Here is a 20,352-nt window from a genome sequence, read left to right as displayed (position 1 = left end):
GCTGGTTGCACTCTGCAAGTTTTGATGTAACCGCACTCTTAACAGTTTTGAGTTTTCTTGTCCGTATTAGCAAGGCTCTTAGGGGTGTTTAATTTATTTTCTCCTGTGTGCTTAGTATATTTGCTCTAGCCTCTAGATTGACTTGTCAAGCTCCCAGAAGTGTGCTCAGCCACCTGAGGTCTGCTTCTTTGAAAGAAATCATTTGCCATGCTATGTTTGGTGCCAAAAAAGGAGAGTCAGTGGTACGTTTGAAGTGATTCCTGTTTTTCAGGATGCTGAGGAAGATTGCTTTGAACACACAAAATGTACACCAAAACTGTTACTGAATGCCACTATAGAAACCAAAGGATTTAGGGTCAAAAGTTGAGCGTTCTTTAGCATTGTTTATTCATTGGTTATTTTTCACTGGTCTGGGTAATTAATTCAGAGGCTTCAGGCCATTTTCTGATCTCATTGTCACCGGTGTCAGTTCAGGCTAATTCAGTTGAATACAAGTGTGGATTTACATTGCTGTTGCTAATGGTAATAATCTGGCTCTGAAAAGCTTAAATACCTGAAAGAGTGTAACAAAGCAAACAGAAAATTGTTCAAACTGCTTGTTTGGGTACGGTCAGAGCCCTGGCATTTTGCAGGAATATCCCTCAGAGTGAATATCCCTTCTCTTGGGTGTTCACTGCCATACTGTTACAGCAGCATCGATAGTCCCTCCTCACTTGGTACCATTGCCATTTTCCTAAAACCTGCTCTGAAATATCTCTTCCTTTGCCATTTCTTCAAAGCTTTGCTTTTGTCCTAATTTGGACATTAGGACAAAACATTGCTCTGTTGTCTCCCTTGGCGCTTTTGTTTTTTTGTCTCTAAAATTTAATGTTGTTTTACCTGTAGACAACTTACGCTCCTTCTGCTCCATTTTTTGTAGGTTTTATAGATAGATAGTTAAACAGATATAAATGTGTTCTGCTGGTCTTTTTGTTGATTAGAAGTTCTTTCTTTTTTCTGTTTATAAACTGTTCTTGACTTTTCTCATCCTTTTGAGCGTTGCATAAGGAATCTAGTTTACCTTCCTGATTTTCTATTAAAGTTCTCTCTCTCTCTCTCTCCTTCCTCTCTAAAACTACTCATAGAAATGTACATCATTTTCCCTCAATAGTGTATTCCATTTAATCTGTTTAGATTAGGCCTATTCTATTTATTAATGTATTTTTGAAAGTTGCTCGCAAAGTGTGGTTTCCTTTCTTGTAGGTATCAATTTTCAACATTTTATGTTGCATACTGTGAGGTAAACATCAGAGTCTCTTATGCTTTTTATGTTAGCAGATACAGTAATTCATATGTGTCTTGGTTTCCCCAATGCAGGTATTCCAGAAAGAAGAAATTGAACCACTGCAAGTAAAACAACAGGAGGTAAATTGGTTAGGTCAAGGCCTTATTCAAAGCGCTGCCAAAGGTACCAACACAGAGAACCTTGAACATGACCTTGAAGATGTTAACACCCGATGGAAGACTCTTAATAAGAAGGTTATTATTTTGTATGCTATTCTGCTTTTGTCTTGTTTTGCGTTTTGATTATTTATTTACTGCCATCTTTCAAAATACAGGAAATTAAATAGTAAGGGTATGAATTTTGTTATTTTACACAATAACTTTTTTGGTAATTTTAAGGATAAGATTTCTGTCACTAGTTGCCAGAGATATTACTCTCATTTATACTGTTTTGCCAAACTTTATATATGTATGTCCTGTTTTTTATTCAGGAAAGATTCCCCCAGGACTATATGTTCCTTTCTGCTTAAGCAGAGCAGGGAGAGGTTTGATAACCCAGTGAATGAGGTTGGAGCTGGGACACACAGATGGGAAAGGGAGCTGTCATTTGTGGTCAGCTGCTTTTAAGGAGTTCCTCTTCACTCTTTCTTTCCTCTGTTGAAAATGGTAACAGTGGGAGGCAGAAACAGTGCCCATTTTCATCAGCTCTGTCTTCCAGAAGGGGTGATGCAGCAGAACAACAAAGACTTGTGATGCACCTATTTGTCCTTTCCTTTCCTATCTCTTCTTCCCTATGATGGGATTATTGTTCCTTAATAAGATCTGCTACTTTGGATTCCAGGATTGGTCTTTTCGCAAGGAAAATAAAAACTATTTAAAACACACATTTTATCAGCATAAGTCATAATAGTGTAACTATACAAAACAGGCATATCTCTTGTAATGGAATGCTAGAGCCGTCTAATTTACAGGGAGTCAACCTCTTCTTCTCATTGGATGACCATAATCCCAAAACATTAATGCTAAATTAATGCTAAATGCCATAGTGCTGTAATGAGTAGCTATGAAAATGAAAGTATATATTGATGATAATTGCCAGGCATTAAAATAGCAGGTCTACAAATCTTGGCTGCTTATTTCACAGAAATATGAAAATAGGTAAGTACAGTCAGATGCTCTACTTTCCTTCAGGTTGCCCAGCGTGCTGCACAATTGCAGGAAGCCCTCCTTCACTGTGGGAGATTTCAGGATGCCCTTGAATCTCTGCTTAGCTGGCTCATTGATACAGAAGACCTTGTGGCTAATCAGAAGCCACCATCTGCTGAATTTAAAGTTGTGAAGGCCCAAATACAAGAACAGAAAGTAAGTGAAATGTGTTCAGAATCTCTCTCTCCACTTCAGTAATGATAGTGAATTCCCAGTCTTTGTCACAGCATAAAGTCTGTTCAAGTGCATTGTATTACATTCAGGTGCACTGAGATCTTTAAAACAGCCATCCATTCTGTTTTCTAGAGTCTATCCAGTGTTGGGAGAAGTACATCTTTCAGGAACACTTGAAGGAGTGTGACACTGTGCAATCTGGGCTCTGATTAAAATTATTAGCACTACCTGGACAGAAATATTAAAGGTCCATTAGAGAAAGAAAAGGGATAAAACACAGTATTTGGCCATTTGGAAAGTAGGAGAAAAGAAGTAATAAGGTTTTCATTGCAATAATGTTCCTACAAAATGTATCGAATACTTTAAATGGTGTGACTCCTGCAATGGGTGTTAATTGTAACTTTTCCCCCTATATATTCACTCTTAGGGGTTGCCACACATCTTCACCCCACAGAAACCAAGTAGGTCATTTTGGAGTTGGGGGCTTGGTGAATCTCGGCTGTTTTTTCATTTAGTTGGYTGGCTTTGGTCTCTTATTTGGTTAATGTTATTGTTACTTTCCGCACAGTATAAGCATTGATATTTCTTTGCTTTATCAGCCATTCAAGAAGACTGGCTCCTTCTGTTTATTGCACTTGTGCTATTACAGTGTTTCTTAGTAACTTGGTGTCTGATTGCTTTCTCTTTAGCTTCTCCAGAGGTTGCTGGATGACCGCAAGCCTACTGTTGAGGTAATCAAGCGTGAAGGGGAGAAAATTGCAGAGTCAGCAGAACCTGCTGATAAAGTGARAATCTTGAAACAGTTGAGTTTCCTGGATAGTCGATGGGATGCGTTGCTCAGTAAAGCTGAAACAAGGTATTTGAAATTCTTTCCTAGCTTTGAAAAATGTGGACATAGCAGGTGATACATGGTTAGAAGCACCATGTGGAACTCCATAATGTGAAATCTTGTAAGAAATACCATTCTTGTTGCCACATTACATTATTTCACCTTGTTGTTGATAGAGTAGGTATTCTGAAGGAAAAGTGTAGAGAAAAAATCTTTAAGCTAAGATGCGACAATCTGCCAGGATTAACTGCATGTGTATCTTTTGAACTTTTTGTCTGTATTAATTCCTGAGAATGTGAGTGTCTTGATGGAAGAACTGTCTCCTGTTTTGCATAGAATTAAGTGTGAATTTAATGCTTGATAAACAATAATGATGTCCCCTTGGGATTTTAAAATGCTGACATGCTGCTGCAAAGAGGGAACATTGAATTCTTCTTCCTTTTTTCTGTTCAACATCATCCATATAATTAGTTTCCAGAAATTATTCGTCCTTGTACTTTCATTGGCTGATCTGCTTATGCAAGACGCTGAGCTCCCTAAGTTCTCAAGAAGATAAAGAGCCATCAAAGTGCTTAAATATACTCTAGCATCACAGAAGGCAGTCTCCTAAAGCGATTGCAGTCCAATTCAAGTTCCAAGAAAAAAAAAGTTCAAAAACATACACACAGAGTCTGTGTATACATGCATTTAGATATTTTGGGAGTTGTTTATATGTAAAATAACTGGAAAGCTATGAACCATAGAAGTGTCTTTGAAGAAAGTGTTGAAAGGGCTTTGCTGAAGGTGAGTGTTTTCAGAGTGGGCATTTGAAAAAGGACGTCATTGTTCAGAAGAGAAAGGAGAAGAATATACGTAAGGGATGGCCTAAAGAAGCATATAACTGAGAATGAGAAATGAATTTGAAGGCTGAAGCAAGGGAGTTTAAGTGGACAGGGAAGTATTACAGTGCACAAGTCAATGGATTGGTATTTAGGCATTTAAACTAGCATTGAAATTGCCTCTGTTGACTTCTACTGCTTCTGGTAGCCTCTTTCTTCTGTTCATTCATACTACTAATAATGTGATTATTTAATTAGTAGAGTCAAACACTGATAGACCTTTTTTTTTTTTTTTTTGAGGGAATCTGACTCATTAGCTGGGGAAATGTTAATGTCATGTTTAATTTAATATTATTCTCCCAGTCTGGTGATAATCAAATTACAACTTTTTCCAAGCCATGTTAGCTGCAAGCTTGTCTCCGTTTTTCTTTGACTGACTCTAGAAATGAAGAAGAGATCTGAGGATGATTTTGAAAACTATGTAGAGTACTTCACTGAATGCTTCATGGCTATGTATGCCAAGTCTGTCAGGTTTCCCTTGCTGATAAGCCTTGGGAAGCACATAAAAACATAGCTTTTATCCAAAATGAGATCCCCAGTCATAAGACAATATTCTGATGTTTTTCACATAGGGCAAATCTCTCTTAAAAGTAGAAGCAGCCTGCCTGGGTGAAATTTGTTCAGGAGTGGCTGTAGAGAAAACTTTTCCTCTAATCAAGAACCTCCTCTAAAATGTAAAAATCTGAAAGAGGAATGTTTCAGGTATCACTTTTTTATTTTGGAGGTCAAGTCTCTGTGCTTTATTACCATTGTCTCACTAATGTCATTGAGAGCCCTTATCCGGAACAAGGGATGCAAAAGTAGAGCCAGATAGATCTGTTTGCATCATTGAACAAACGTTTAAAGACATTTTACAGTGCTGAGGAAGCATGACAATATGTTCTGGTTCAGTAAAGTCTTTGCCTAACTTTAAAACATGTATAGTAGTCAAGGGGATGTAACTGTATGCTTAAAGACAGCTAGAAACTCGAGCACTTTCCTAACTGGTATAAACTCATATTTTGCTGAATTGAGTGCTAAATTATTTTTAACAAAAAGAATATGAATAAAGTGATATTATTTATATTTGCAAAACTTACGTACTGCCTTTAAGAGTTTCAAATAGTTAGCTTTGGAGGTGTTTTTTTCTTAATTTGGTTGTTACTTTATCTTGTTTTTCATTGTTTATCGTGGATATATTTCTATTTCATTTTATGATAGGTTCCTAGAATCACACAGAATTTTTTTTTATTTGCAAAGGATTCAAGGTTTGGATTTTTTTTTTTTTTTTTTGACCGTTTCACACTTACTTCATCACAAAAGATGACCTTTATCTTGGTGTGTTTCTAGGAACCGTCATTTGGAAGGTATCTCCATGGTGGCACAGCAGTTTCATGAAACTCTGGAACCGCTGGTCGAGTGGCTGACTGCCACCGAGAAAAGGCTTACAAATGCCGAACCCATTGGAACACAGGCCTCCAAACTCCAACAGCAGATTGCTCAGCATAAAGTAAGACACAGACCATGTGTTCACTTATGTTATTCTTTTTAAACATGCTTGTAAAGCACAAAGCAACTGGGAAAGCTGTTATGGTGTACCTTTGTTTTACCTTACTGATTTTTTTTTTGCTGTATTTTGAGTTTTGCCCATTTGCATTTATAATTGGCAATATGTCCTTTTTCCTTCAGTTGTTATTTTCACTTATTTCTTTTATGTTTTTCTGCTTTTCTTTTCCATTATTCTTCATTACTTAAAAAAATATAGGCCCTAGAAGATGACGTCCTAGCTCACAATAAGAGTTTACACCAGGCCATTAGTGTTGGTCAGTCTCTAAAAACTGTGAGCTCCAGGGAAGATAAAGATATGGTGCAGGAAAAGCTAGATTCTTCCCAAGCCCGATACATTGAGATTCAAGAGAAGAGCAACAGCAGGTCTGAGCTTCTCCAGCAAGCTTACTACAATGCTCAGATTTTTGGGGAGGATGAAGTTGAATTGATGAACTGGCTGAATGAAGTCCATGATAAACTGAGCAAACTGTCAGTCCAAGATTACAACACAGACTTGCTTGAGAAACAGCACTCTGAACTACTGGTATTTTCATTTCTTTTCATTTATTTAATTTTATTTTTGTATTTCATTTATATATCCATATTTCATTTATTTTTCATTAATATATTTTGTTTGAAATAGCAATAACTAATTCCAAGTAAAAATAATATGATTTATTATACCTGTGCTTACTCAAATGGCATTTTCTTCTAGGAACTTCAAGAAGAGATTCTTCTTAGAAAACAAAATGTCGATCTGGCTATACAAAATGGCTTAGAGCTCCTCAAGCAAACAACAGGTGAGAGCTTTTAGGAAACTATGATTCACCAGGCTTTTTTCTCATACTTATAAGTGCTTATGGGAAAATTAAACTGAAAGTTGTAAATATTAATCCTTATTGCTTGGTTAAAGGACTTGTAGTTGTTTATTTTAGTAAAGGTTTGAGGTCAAGGTAGGTTGTTTTGGGCCAAATTTACTGTTAATGTAAGTGAACAACATGCCATTAAAGTCCATTAAAGCCAGCAAAAAAATTGGTCCTTGAATTCTTTATTATTTTTAGTGGAAAATTATTTTAGTGAACCTGCATTCCATTCCTAATAGCAAGTTATGGACATTACTCATAATAGAGAGCTTTTTGGCAGTGGACACAGTCAGTTCCCTGGAGACATCCACAGATGAATGAGATATTAGACTACCTTCTACTGCAAGAGGAAAGCTTTATCCTCTAGATTGGAGCTAATACTGTGGGAAAACTTGCATTCCGATTGTACACATCTGTTTTGTAGATCAGCAGCTGTCCAAATTTTCCAGTACTTTTAAACTTTGCACTCTTTGAGACATGCATATGGTTGGGGGTGGAGAATCCTTTTTGGTTACAAACTTAGACGTTATGTTTTATAATGAAATCTGAATATATACTAGTAAATTTCAGGAGCTTATTTTTATTTTGGCATTTGAATTGTGTTTCTAATGGTTAGTAAAGAGGGTGTACTGTTCAAAGAACAATTTAAAATAATACCTTAATGAAAACCCGGTTAGTATTTTGATGATTTTTTTCTTTGCACTTTCAGTAGCCCTTTTATAATCTGCTTTTGCCTTTATCAGAAATATTGTGAATTTAAGGATTGTTTTTTAAAAAATAATGTTTATGTTAAATTTAGGGTCTTAGTCCTTACTTTTTGAACATTTAGTGGAGTAAAAGACARGACAGGTAACCTTTGTGGCTTCTGTGAAGGTAGGATAATTTACAACAGTTGAGGATTTGCCCCATCATCTTGTTTGTTTGTTTGTTTGATTGATTAAATATTGAAACAGCTCTAATAAGTGGGGTTTTTTTGTTTGGTTGGGTTTTTTGCTTTTAAATATTTTTGTTCACAGGAAGTAACATCCTTCTGATATTTTAGCACAGGAAATAACATCCCTCTGATATTTTAGGTGATGAAGTTGTAATAATTCAAGATAAACTGGAAGGCATTAAAGCAAGGTACAAAGACATTACAAAATTGAGTTCTGATGTATCTAAGACCTTAGAGCAGGCTCTGCAGCTTGCAGGTCAGCTACACTCAACCCATGAGGAACTCTGCAAATGGCTTGACAAAGTGGAAGTGGAGTTACTCTCATATGAAACTCAAATACCGAAGGGTGAAGAATTAAGCCAAGCACAAGAAAGACAAAAAGTATGTTTTGGAATCCGTGATTTATTTGTTGCTGTATTATTCAGCTAGGTTTTGTGTTAACTTCTGTTTGGCAGGAAGTTGTTTTGTGAATAACTAATTTTAGCATCAGATCATTTGACTAAATGTAACAGTAGTTAGGAATCAAACTCGCTTTCCAGAGTCATCTGGTATAATCACTTATGAAATTGGTCTGGAGCTTATTTTTAGCACAAGAGAAGCACAACATTTCCTTTTTATTCAGGCAGCTACCTAATCCTGGGAAAACTCTTAAATTGTCAAACAAAGTTATTTTGGTTCTCTAGTTATGACATGAGTAGAATCCTGTAAAGTGTAAAAAGAGTCAGCATTTAAAGTATGTTACTAATACTGTTTAACAATAAATACTTAGTTCAAAAGAAAAAAATGTAGTATAAGCTGGATGGTAAGATCAAAGTTGGGGAAAAAAAAGGCTAAATAAAAAACATTTCCATTAAATTTCTGATATGTCTGAAAAGAAAAGAAATAAACCAGGGTTTCCTGAAAAAGTAAAAGGTCATTCCTGAAGGACTGTGTAATGATTTGATTGAAATTAAATCCAATCATTGTTCATTTAAGAAAGCACTTGAATTTAGCGTATTCTGCTTTATTGCATGCGTGATGTTACTTGCTAATGATTTTGTTCTTTATGGAATTGCAGGTTGTAATGACCATGTGTTAGCTTTCTTTCCTGTGGTTGTTTGATTAGATACTAACAACTCTTCTGAAATTCCAGAGAATTTCAGACTGTCATATTGACTGGAGAAATATATTTAAAATATATGCAGTAGAAAATTTCTCTTCAGGAATCACCTGCTTTTCTGTCAAACAACTTATAATATCAAAAAGCTAATGTAACTGAGCTGAAAATAAGTGCACTAATTTATCCCTTTGGCTTGCTTGGAAAACGTTTCAGTTCTTGACTCATGGAGTAGTTGAAAGAATAAAAAACATGTGCAAGCTGTGTGTGTTCAGCTCCTATGCTGGCATGTTTATTTTAAATGGCCTTTTTCAGGAACTGAAGAAAGAAGCAAAGAACAACAAAGGCATGTTGGACACTCTGAATGAAGTCAGCAGTGCCTTCCTGGAGCTGGTGCCGTGGAGGGCCAGAGAGGGGCTTGACAAGATGATAACAGAGGACAATGAACGGTACCGATTAGTGAGTGACACTATCTCTCAGAAAGTGGATGAGATTGATGCTGCCATCCTGAGATCCCAGCAGGTACTGAAAACTCTACTTCTTCTCTGGGCAATAAAAAGTTCTCTCTGGCAACGTGTACCTCAACAAAAGTTGTCCTTTGGTGATGTTGCCAAATATTTGTTATGCCTGAGCAACAAAAGAGCTGTTTGGATGGACTGTGGCTCGCTGTTAAGACATGAATAGCAGAGCACAGCTAATCAGTGCATTGTTGTACTCATCTGCCTTTTCGTTGACACAAACCTCAGTCTTGTAGCTAAAATAGCTATAACTATCTTGGGGTGACTTAAGTGGCGATTTATGTGAGTAAGAATTGTATGGTCCTTATCTTTCACAGATTTTGTTGTCTAAGTAAAATATAGTCCAGATCCCCAGCTGCTTTTACTGGATGAAACATTGAAATCATTAGTGTTGCCACACCTTTTAGCATGAGCTGATTGTCTAGCTCCTCTGTACTTTCCACAATTAAAAGCTGGATCATGTTCAAACGGTGCTGAAGAACTGAAATGACAGTTGCTTGTATTCACATCCACAACACTTTTCTCCTTGGGATGCAAAAATTCCGTTATTAAATATGTGAAGGTTTCTAAACTTATACATACACACACACAGATGTATGTATATGGGTACGCTCTGAGAACTGGTACTCTCATTTCATCACTAAATAGCCCCATATTTAAGCTCTGTGTTTATAATTCAACATGGAGACACAATTTTCCAGTGCCTGCCTACAGTTCAGGCATAAAAATATCAGTGGAGATTTTTGTTTCTGCTAATAGTTCCCATAAACAGCTATAATGGGACAAGCAGAAAGCACGTAGGWCACTGACTAAAGCTGACTAAAAGAGACTGGCAGTAACTCAGATCTGCTTATAACTGAAGTTAAAAATAACTTAATGTTTAACTTTTTAAGGGGTTTGCTATGAATATTATCTTGTCTCATTAAGTGAATCCTTAAAAATGATGGGCTATTTTCTAGTAAGTGATGAGATAGGAGAGTGTATGTTGGCTCCTCTTCAACTTTTCCCAATTACTTAGGTTAGGAGGTTGCATCCCCAGGCGCAACTTCAACAGGTTCAAGTCCTAGCATGCAAGTCCCAAAGCTACTGCTCCACTGGTTAATGTTGCAAGGGCATGTTGCTCCCTAGCTCTACACAGACCACCATGGTATGCTCCTGTACGCTGTACCCCGGGATGAATACCAAGCAGCTTAACACGTTTCCAATGAAGGATAACCTGCTTTGCGTTTAGCTCAAAAAAGAAAAGAGCATACAAAATAAAAAAATATTTTTGGAGAAGCTAATGGTTTATAAGCTTATCCTGTGGCAACTGGCTCAAGTGCCTATACTGCTGAAGGTTTCTGGGTGGAGGCCAAAGCCACCAAGAATGTTCAGGTTCGATGGCAGTAGTGTGGGTTTTGTGAGAGACATTACTGGGCCAAGGTGACAAACGCAGTAAGCCATATGAAGGGGTAAGAATATGGTTTCATGTTGTGAACAGAAGCTTGAAGATGTAATAGACTAATSTGACATCCTGTTTTTGAGCTACCCGGGCAAAATGCTCCCAGACCGATAGAATTATCCTAGGGGTTAATTCACCTACATATGTTTTTATCTTCATTTCTCAATATTGAAAGTACTGATCAATGTCTTACCTTATCTAAAGGAATGCTATGTAGACACAGAGGTCATAGCCTACAGTTGGCTTACATGCTGTTCTTCACTCGAAGGCAGCCCAGCGAGTGCTTTACAGAGTGTTCACGGAGGAAATCACAGTGTCATCAGATTCACAAGTCACAGCCTTTCCTGGTTAGAAGAAAAAGTACCACAGTGAGCTGTGGTCATTTAAACTGGGTAGGATCAAATCAGTGATGTCATAGGGACTCAAGTGAAGTTCAAGACTCATAAATAACTCTATCATGCATAATGGCAATAAAATACATTGAATTGCTGATGCAGGGAGTGCCAATTTTGCATTTTTTATTCCTTAATGTATTATATGTGTACATCACAACTTAGAAATCCTACTTCCTCAGTAAATGGAGTTTAGAGATCTATCCTATTTCAGTGCTGCAGAACCTAGAAGTTTCACTGCCATGCCTTGATTTTGTTATTTCCATTAATCTTTTGTCCAGTATTATTTATATACCCATGATTATGTGATATCAGGAAGTCACACTGCAGTTAATTTGTGCATCTAGCGTATTTGGCATTGTCTTATTCATCTCATTTGCTTGAGTCATAAATAGATGGACTTCAGAAGAACTTGGTTGTGAAATGTTCTCATACAATTTCTCAGGTCAGAATTTAAATACCACTGATGCATGTGTTTGGTACTAACGTTATAGTACTGATTGATCCAGAACATACCTTTCTGTTAGGAAGTCACAATATTTAGGAKGAAACTTGCTTTCTGTATTACTTTAAATGAGAAATGACATCTAGTGGAAAAGAATGTTTGTGCTGTTTCATGTAACAAATGGATTAAATAAGTCTGATAAAGACTGACTCATAAAGAATGAAATCTCCAAATTACTTCTTTTATTTTAGTGTGACTCATAATTAACCACTAAGTAACGACTGATTTAGTGGCTAAAGCAAGCTCCAGCTATGATACAGGAACAAGGCTGTCATGGGTCTACAGCCTCAAGTGCACAGGCCATCAGATCTAAAAGAAAAGAGGGACCAAGTGTCGTCAGGAAGAGACTTGTGAGGACAGCATAGTTGTCAATAAGATACGTAATAGGTTCTGACATAATACATTGTGATAGACTTTCAGGATAACTCAGAGCCATATTCAKGCTCAGCTAGTGGCAGCTGGGGTCAGAGTTTTAAAAAAAAAAAGTTCTTTATAGTTTTCATTATGAGTATTTTCTGCATTTGAACTTCCCGCATAATATTTCACTTTGGCTTAAACTCCAAACTACCCCCATTCAGTGATGCAATGTATGTGTGCTAAGATGCATATCTATAACTTGAGYTGAAAAGAGAACATATATATATATWTTTTAATTTACTCTTACTTTTCAGAAGAATTGGATCCTCTTGTACTTCTTTTCTCATGTTGTCCTTTACAAATTAGTAAGGAACAGATCCTCTAAATCAGAAGTGATCTGTAGTTTTTAAGACATCTAAGTATTGACTAATGGAAATCAAAAAGTCARTCCTTTAAGGAAAGGACTGGCTGTACTGAAATGCTCAAAAGTATTTTTACATTTTATCCACGGTCTAGGTTTTGAATGAAATCCTGTCTTCTCTGAAGTCAGTGAGGTTTTTTTACTGACTCCAGTTGAACTGTGATTTTTTCACTTTTATTATTTAATATCAAAGCAGCTTTTCTGATTAAAAGGATAATATCACACAACTATTTCTTAGCGTTGTTACAACAGTAGCAGTAATAATAAATAATCAGGAGATGGAAAAGACACATGAAAGTTGCATAAAATGAAAATAAACAGTCTAGTAAAAATTCTGAAATTATAACCCTTTTAATTTTCTCATGATGTCTGTTAGAGAGGTGTAGGCTTTGGAAAAATATACTTCTGCATCTTTCTGCTCCTGCTTTGTCATGCTTATGAATTGAGCTGATCGTATTAAATCCTTCAGAACCATTCTGGGCTCTGTATTTCATTTATATAAAAACCTCATATGGAAAGTGAACTGCTATCTTTCTAATAATTCAAAAGTATGCTTTTTAATCATCTTAGAAAATTTTGAAACAGTCATTCTAATTTCATGTCTATAGAATTGCTGAACTAATTAATGTCTCCCTCATTTAGTTTGATCAAGCAGCTGATGCTGAATTAGCCTGGATTGCAGAAACAGAAAAGAAACTGATGTCTCTGGGTGATATTAGGCTTGAGCAAGACCAGACCACTGCTCAGCTACAAGTTCAAAAGGTAAAAGAAAGGCATTTCCAACTGTCATGTTAATTATTGGCCAGCACACTCTCCATCTAGAAAATGTACTGGCATGATTTAATTTTCAGTCCATGATAATGCACTTCAAAAATAGTTTTTGCTTCATGTACTCAATTTTTTATTGCTGACCAGTTTTTATTGTGTTTCAAGGCATTTACCATGGAGATTTTGAGGCACAAAGATACTATAGATGAACTTGTAAAATCTGGGGATAAGATTATGAACGCATGCACTGAAGAAGAGAAACAGACCATGAAGGTAAAGTTCTATAAATCGCAGCTACAGTGGTGGATCTGAAGACTATATATAAAGTAGGAGGATTCCTATAGTGTATCATTTTAAATATTAATGAAAAGCATTAATTACAGACACTTCTAGTCTGAGGTTCATAATACTAGAGGAAATGTTGTTGTATATCTCTTCTGCTTCTTCAGGGCATTCAAAGAGCAAGCACTGAGTACTTGCTTCATTGTCTGGCACTAATCTGAAGCCTGAATTGTCTTCTTCATCCACTGTAAATAGTGTTTTAGCCAATGAGATGATTTGAGTGAATAAGGTTTAGTCATCTGGGGTGGTGTGTATGGCATCTGGTTGTTTATCTTCCTCATTTCTCTGGGGTCTCTGAAGCTCTGGGCACATGTACTTCTGTACCTGCCCAATGGCTGTGCATTTCAGTGTGAATCTCTACTTTCATTTCTGCTGATTTCAGTCTGGGCCTTCTTTACAGAGATTGTTCCACCCTGTTGACTAGCACTGCCCATGCAAGGCATTCTGGTGCCTATGTTTCTGTATACGGACAGGGCCTGAGGTTGAGAGCTGAGATGTGTGTGTGCTTGTGTGTGTACATATATGTATACCCATATGTATATATATTCACATATCCATATATATCTATATCTCCATATATGTGTGTATGGGTGGATTAATGATAGATACATACATGTCTGCATACATATGTATATGTATTATATATAAATAAAATGGGCAATGGGCACAAGCTGAAACACAGACAGTTCCATCTGAACATGAGGAAAAACTTTTTCACTGTGAGGGTGCCAGAGCACTGGAGCAGGTTGCCCAGAGAGGTTGTGGAGTCTCCTTCTCTGGAGATACTCAAAACCCGCCTGGACGCAATCCTGGTGAACCTGGGTATATGTATGTTGTGTTACTTCGGTCCTTCCAATGACCACCCTCCTTGAAAAACAGTACTTCACTAATTGTGCTCTGCTGCAGGATCTCTGAATAAATTTGATTTGCTCTTAAGTTTAAAACAACTGAGATGTTCAATTGATTAAAAAATAGCCATTAAAGTAAGGGAGAACAATTTTATGTGAACCTTTATTAAAAATTTGTATTAGTTAAAATACTATGTATCTGTGTGTTAGACTGTTTTGTCCTTTGGATAGCATCTCTATACTTAATTTACATGCGAGACATAACAAATGAAAGGATTTTGGCTTGTTCTGCCAAAAGCAGATTCTCTACTTCACATTCAATGGCTTATTTATATGTCTGTTTTTTCCAAGGCTAGCATTTATGTGCATTGCCACATATAATATTTCATAAAAATGATAACATGGGCAGCTTTCCATAGGAAAAATGTATAGCTAGTTGATAGTAATTTTTATTATCACATGCCCCAAGAAAGAAGGTTTGTAATATTTAAACCTTGTAGTTCTAACTATCATATTATTAATGGCAACACATCTTCATCAATTAACATATACTAACCTGGAAAATAATGTTGCATGGTTTCTGTTTAAAGTTTGTTAGATACAACCACAACAATGCACCCTATTCTCTTGTCACATCTTCAAAAAACAGATTATTTTGCACTATTCATGATGCTTTGATTCAGAAATGCTGTGGAAGACTCACTTTCTGCCAAGTATCCCTGAAGAGAAGTCTCTTCAGTACAGAACCAGGGCTAAGATCTGCAGTCAAACCATTTGCAGCTTGAATAGTGCCGTGTGAATAAAATGTCCTATGTAAATATCAGACATTATTATGGGGAGAACATGTGAGCAAGCTTTGATTACCTTAAAAGTACTCTGCCAAATTCAGTCTCCTGCTGTATTGATCCCATCTATTTTAAACACTCTGTAACTATAGAAGTTTTATTAAAACTAAAATTCAGGGCACTATGGTTTGGTGCTGTAATTACCAGGGACTGTTTAGATATGAGGGTAAAAGAGGCCTTACAAATAACTAATGTGGAAAGTCATGTATTGCTATTTTTTGTTAATATTATTTCACAGAAAAAACTGGAAAGCCTCTTACAGAAATACGATGCAGTCTGTCAAATAAACTCTGAGAGAAACCTCCAACTGGAACGGGCTCAGTCCCTGGTTAACCAGTTCTGGGAGACTTATGAAGAGCTTTGGCCGTGGTTAACTGAAACAGAAATGGTCATCTCACAGCTTCCTGCCCCAGCCCTTGAATATGAAACTTTAAAGCAACAACAAGAAGAGCATCGGGTAAGAGTTTTGCTGTTTTCTAAAAGTAAAGTGTCGCAAACCATGTAGTGGTCTCCTTAGAATTGTGGAGTACTCAGTTGAATGTTGAACACAGGAATGAACACAGGAAAATTTGGCATTTGTTTTGCTGGTATCATGGAAATGAAACTTTGCTGAGCCAAGAAGATGGACAACTAGGGGGCCAAGGAATCAGTATTTCAATCCCAGTGAATCCCTTAGCTATTTCTCATATAATATATGTTTTATTATGTAATAATTAAAAGAAAAAAATATTCACCATAAAATCACACAGTAAAGGCTGCAGTTTTGTTAGCTGGGCTCCACGTGGGCTTTCTTACATAGAGGAACAATCAGCTGGAATGAAAAAGCGACAACAACAACAAACCCCAGTATGTTTCATATATGGCTACGTGTAATATATGGAACTGGATTTATCCCACCAGAAACCTAGATGTTTTAACACATGCAAAGCCTGAATTGCCACTGGAGATACCTGTCTCTCTGCATTGAGCATGGAGTAACTAGTTCTTTTATTATAGGTACCTCAGTTAAGTGCCTCAAATTAGACAGGATGAACCCTAGCTTCAAAGTCTTGTTTACTATGAGGCTAGTTAATGAAAATGTGCCACTCATATGTACTGGCAAATGCTGTCTTCACTCATTTATCTTCCTGCTAGGTCCACAATGAACAAGCATTCTCTATTAAGACTAGCTATATTATATGAGCTTTGCAAAATATCTTTATTAGTCATCATGACCCAAATCATGCTTGCTTTACTTACAGAATTATTCCCCATCTACTTTAATCATTCTGCTTGCATGAGAGGCCCTTCATATGAGTTTCTATTTTTGTATTTTCCCTGGGCTATGCCATTAGCTGAAGATTTGTTTGTTAAGTAGAAGATTAATGTCAGGCAATTTTAACAAGTAATCTGATCTGAAATACTGGTTTACTGGAATTGTTTACTCAGTAGTTGGTCATGGCAAAGACCAAATCATTTACAGTTATATTAAAAAAAAGAAGAAGTGATTCTGAATGTGAGTAGACTTTTTTGTATTCACTTATATTTCTGTTCTGATATATTTGCTGATTATTAGCTTTATTACACCCGCAGTTGTGCAATACATAAAGTAGGTTCTGTGTTAGTAACATGCAGTCAATCTGCTTGGAATTTACCCTTGGGCACATTACTAACATAAGCTTTGTACCTAGAAATGGGGACTCTCTGGCCTTGTGTGAAGTATCTATTCGTGAACAAAAATAAAACACACAATGATTTTCTAAAAACTTTAAAAATATTTTTAGTTTAGTCTTTTCCTCTTCTTCACTAATCAACATTATTTTTCTTGTTGCAACGTATACAAATAGAATTGCTTTCTCAGTAAGTAGCTAGAGACAGGTTTTCTTGTATTTTCATTGCTTTTTTGTCATCAGGAGACAGTGGAGAGTTGCGGTCACTGTCCTTTCAGTCTTCCCAACCTCTTCTCTCCTCTTCTGGGGGGAGCATGTAAGCAAGCTATCAGGATTTCTTTTTAAGGCAAGAACCTCAGTTGAAGAAAAGAGGATTTATTTACACTGTGACTGATATAAGTCCTCTTCTGAGCCTTCAATAATTTAAACAAAGCCTGAGCTAGAAGGAACAGAGCATATATCTGCTCTAGCCTCTCCTGCTCCTGCACGGTGGCTATAGGATAGAAGTGCGTGGAGCTCACTGCCTCACCAGCCAGTGGGATTGTTTTAAAAAAGAAGAGATGAACTAAAAAATCAATAAAAATGGCGGGAAAGATTGGGCTACTCCAAAATTTCCCCATTTGTCAGATCTGCTGGTAAAAGTAAATGAAAGTAAAATACTTGGGGAAGTTGTAAGATAGAAGGATTACCTTGTGGCCTTTCACTACCACAAGCCTTTGCACAGTTTTCTCCCCAGTTTTGACTTACTTTGGGGGTGGGTGATGAGAAGGAGTTGGCAGTTGAAATCCAATTTAATTTACTTGTTAATTACTTGTTAAGCTTTATGTCCACTAAGTAGCAGTGCTGTTGAGGAGACGGTATGATCTGGTGGCCAGAGTGGCATCTGCTAAACTGCATTGAGTGTTCTCTGCTGTGTCCTTTTCCCTTCTTTCTTCGACTCCTCTTTGTGTTAGTTTCCTATTCTTAAACGAAGGGTAATTTGCATTAATATTCTTGCAATGTCAGTACCTCATTCTGTGAGGTTCTTCAGTGGAACGCTTTGTGGCAAGTAGCAAATATCAGCATGAAAAGGATATACCTGGCAGCGTTACACAAATGTCTGGGATATTGTTGCCACTTCTGTCACTATAGGTGCTAAAAATGATAGGGGGTGCCTGTTGCCAGTGTCGTATGCACAGTTAGCATCTTGCATGTAATATGTTCTACGGGTTTGTTGCATAGACCTTTCCAATATCTCTTTAATTGTGAAGTTTTATGACTGGATAGCCACCCATGTTGGAAAGGCAGCCATCACTGGCAGAGCAATCACTGCCTTTATTTGATATTATTTGTGCTATACATTAGGATGAAGGGTACTTGTTTGGAATCGCTTGCCAGCTGGATGTATTAGAAGTGTGGACAGCTGTAATACGGTGGTATAAGCATAAGATACTGATAAGTTGTTTGGTTTGTTATAGCAACTGCGTGAGCTGATCGCTGAGCACAAGCCTCATATAGATAAGATGAACAAAACCGGGCCTCAGTTGCTGGAGCTCAGCCCAGGAGAAGGTTTTTCTATTCAAGAGAAATACGTGGCAGCTGACACCCTTTACAGTAAAATTAAGGAAGATGTCAAAAAGCGAGCACTGGCTCTGGATGAAGCCATTTCTCAGTGTACCCAGGTATCAGTTTAAGTTTAAAGTATAATTGGATTCATTCAAATGGAAAGATACACAGACATTGTCACCTTGTATGTATATATCAAGACTATACTGCTGTTTTATCTGGATATTTCAACCAAATGGTCTGTGAATATTCATTTCACTGCTGATGGTATTGATTTTCTAGCTGTCAAGGGGTTCTAATTTTATACATTGGTCAGTATTATGACTCTGTTGCATTTGCAAAATGTTATCTCTTCTTAAGCTATAATTTTGAAGTTGAAAAAGGAACATTTGGGCTAAAAATGTGGAGTTTTATTTTTACCTTATTCTTTTTTCTCCTACTGGTGTGTTACTAGTTGATGCTTCATTATCTGTGGATATCAGTGTTAATCAGTTATATATATAAGTTGCAAATATTTATATCTAGAACTTGGCAACTTTAGTTACAGTCCTTTACCAATGGAACTAGAGGGTAGTTTATCAGAGTTAGTAGTAGTTTATCATTTACTCTTCATTATAAATGCACAGGAACTTTTAATATAGACATATGCTTGAACAGTTAATGTGCATTTTATAAATCAACTCTGTAACAGAGTTGGCATGAACCTCAATAAGTGTATTGTTATGTATCAGATCCTAGAGACTTTTATATTTTGGGTTGAATAGCAATTAACCCAAATTGAAATTCTGTGTTTTACTCAACCCCAAATTCAGGAAAGGACTCATTAAAACTGTGGACATCAACCCATAAAAAACCCTGAATATTCTATACTGTTGTCTTTATGGGAAATCCTCTTTTTTTCTGTTTACTGGAAATTTAGTGCCATATTCTGCTCAGATCTAAAATACTAAATTAAGAAATAGACCTTGCTGTTCTCATGAAGTCTGCATTCTAAATAATTTTCTTCATAGGTCATTGTAATTACCTCATGTTTCTAGCCACTGCTGCCTGCGTTGAAGAACCTAAGGAATAAGGTGACATCCGATGTCATCAACCTGTTTTTGAACTGGTTATGGACATGATTTTATTATACTTTCAACCATTCTAAACAGCTACTTTATTCACACCTCTGAAATAAGCCTGATTATTTAGATTCCATGTTTTTCTTTATCACAAACGCTCAGTCCTCTCCCCGTTTGGAGCTACACATTTGAAAATCAAGTTATTTGTTTTATTATTCCAGCCCCCACTTTGTTTGTGATAGACAAACACAATGTACTGTCTAAGTACAGAACGCAAGGATAAACGTGCATTCTTTGGTAGCAGCCGGAACATCACCACATGTTGGGAAATTGCATAATTACTTGTGAAATACTTTAACATTCATGTCACACATGTAAATGTATATGCAGATGTCAAAGAAAAACATTCTTAGCTCCCAGAATATACTTTTATATGATCTCTTCCTTTGGTAAGATACATAAATATATATTATCAGTGCTCTGTAGTAGGGTGGATATGTCAGTGTTTGTCTAGACAGTCTTGGAAGAATAATTATTTGACTCTTCAGATTTTAAATTATATTAAATTGCATTATGTATCAAAGGCAGTATATAAGCTGTGGAGCCAGAATGAGAGGATACAGTGACCTACCTTTTCTTCCTTTTAAGGTTTAAACGCCTTGTCTCATTCATTGCAGTAAGAGTACAATGAGTACAATGAAGAGTACAATATACACGTTAGTCATTGAATGCACTGACAATTTTAAAACGCAATATATATGTCCTAAAATTAGACCCGAATATGGCCAATTTAACTTCATTTTTTATCACTTTTGTAAGGTTTTGTTGCCCAAATCAGTTTTTCAGAAGCCTTGAATGTGGGAAGGCTGTTTATCTTTCTTAACACGTTT

At 36.6% G+C, this 20,352-nt stretch overlaps 1 protein-coding gene across 3 annotated transcripts in view; it reads left to right on the top strand.

Moving 5' to 3' along the window:
• The window catches only part of DST (dystonin), a 314,470-nt gene that overhangs the window by 244,522 nt on the left and 49,596 nt on the right, over nt 1-20,352 (top strand). For all 3 annotated transcript variants that reach the window (XM_026073126.1, XM_026073127.1, XM_026073128.1), the window contains 12 exons: nt 1,357-1,518; nt 2,455-2,625; nt 3,333-3,499; nt 5,680-5,839; nt 6,095-6,421; nt 6,593-6,677; nt 7,814-8,055; nt 9,086-9,292; nt 13,047-13,166; nt 13,338-13,445; nt 15,446-15,664; nt 18,314-18,517. In XM_026073126.1, the coding sequence (XP_025928911.1) occupies nt 1,357-1,518; nt 2,455-2,625; nt 3,333-3,499; nt 5,680-5,839; nt 6,095-6,421; nt 6,593-6,677; nt 7,814-8,055; nt 9,086-9,292; nt 13,047-13,166; nt 13,338-13,445; nt 15,446-15,664; nt 18,314-18,517 (2,172 nt within the window). The remainder of the gene's footprint in view (nt 1-1,356; nt 1,519-2,454; nt 2,626-3,332; nt 3,500-5,679; nt 5,840-6,094; nt 6,422-6,592; nt 6,678-7,813; nt 8,056-9,085; nt 9,293-13,046; nt 13,167-13,337; nt 13,446-15,445; nt 15,665-18,313; nt 18,518-20,352) is intronic.

Source organism: Apteryx rowi, unplaced genomic scaffold, assembly GCF_003343035.1.
Source record: "Apteryx rowi isolate R43461 unplaced genomic scaffold, aptRow1 scaffold_361, whole genome shotgun sequence".
NCBI classification, from domain to species: Eukaryota; Metazoa; Chordata; class Aves; order Apterygiformes; family Apterygidae; genus Apteryx; species Apteryx rowi.
Note: the sequence above shows the minus strand (reverse complement) of the source record. Positions and strands in the feature narration are given on the sequence as shown.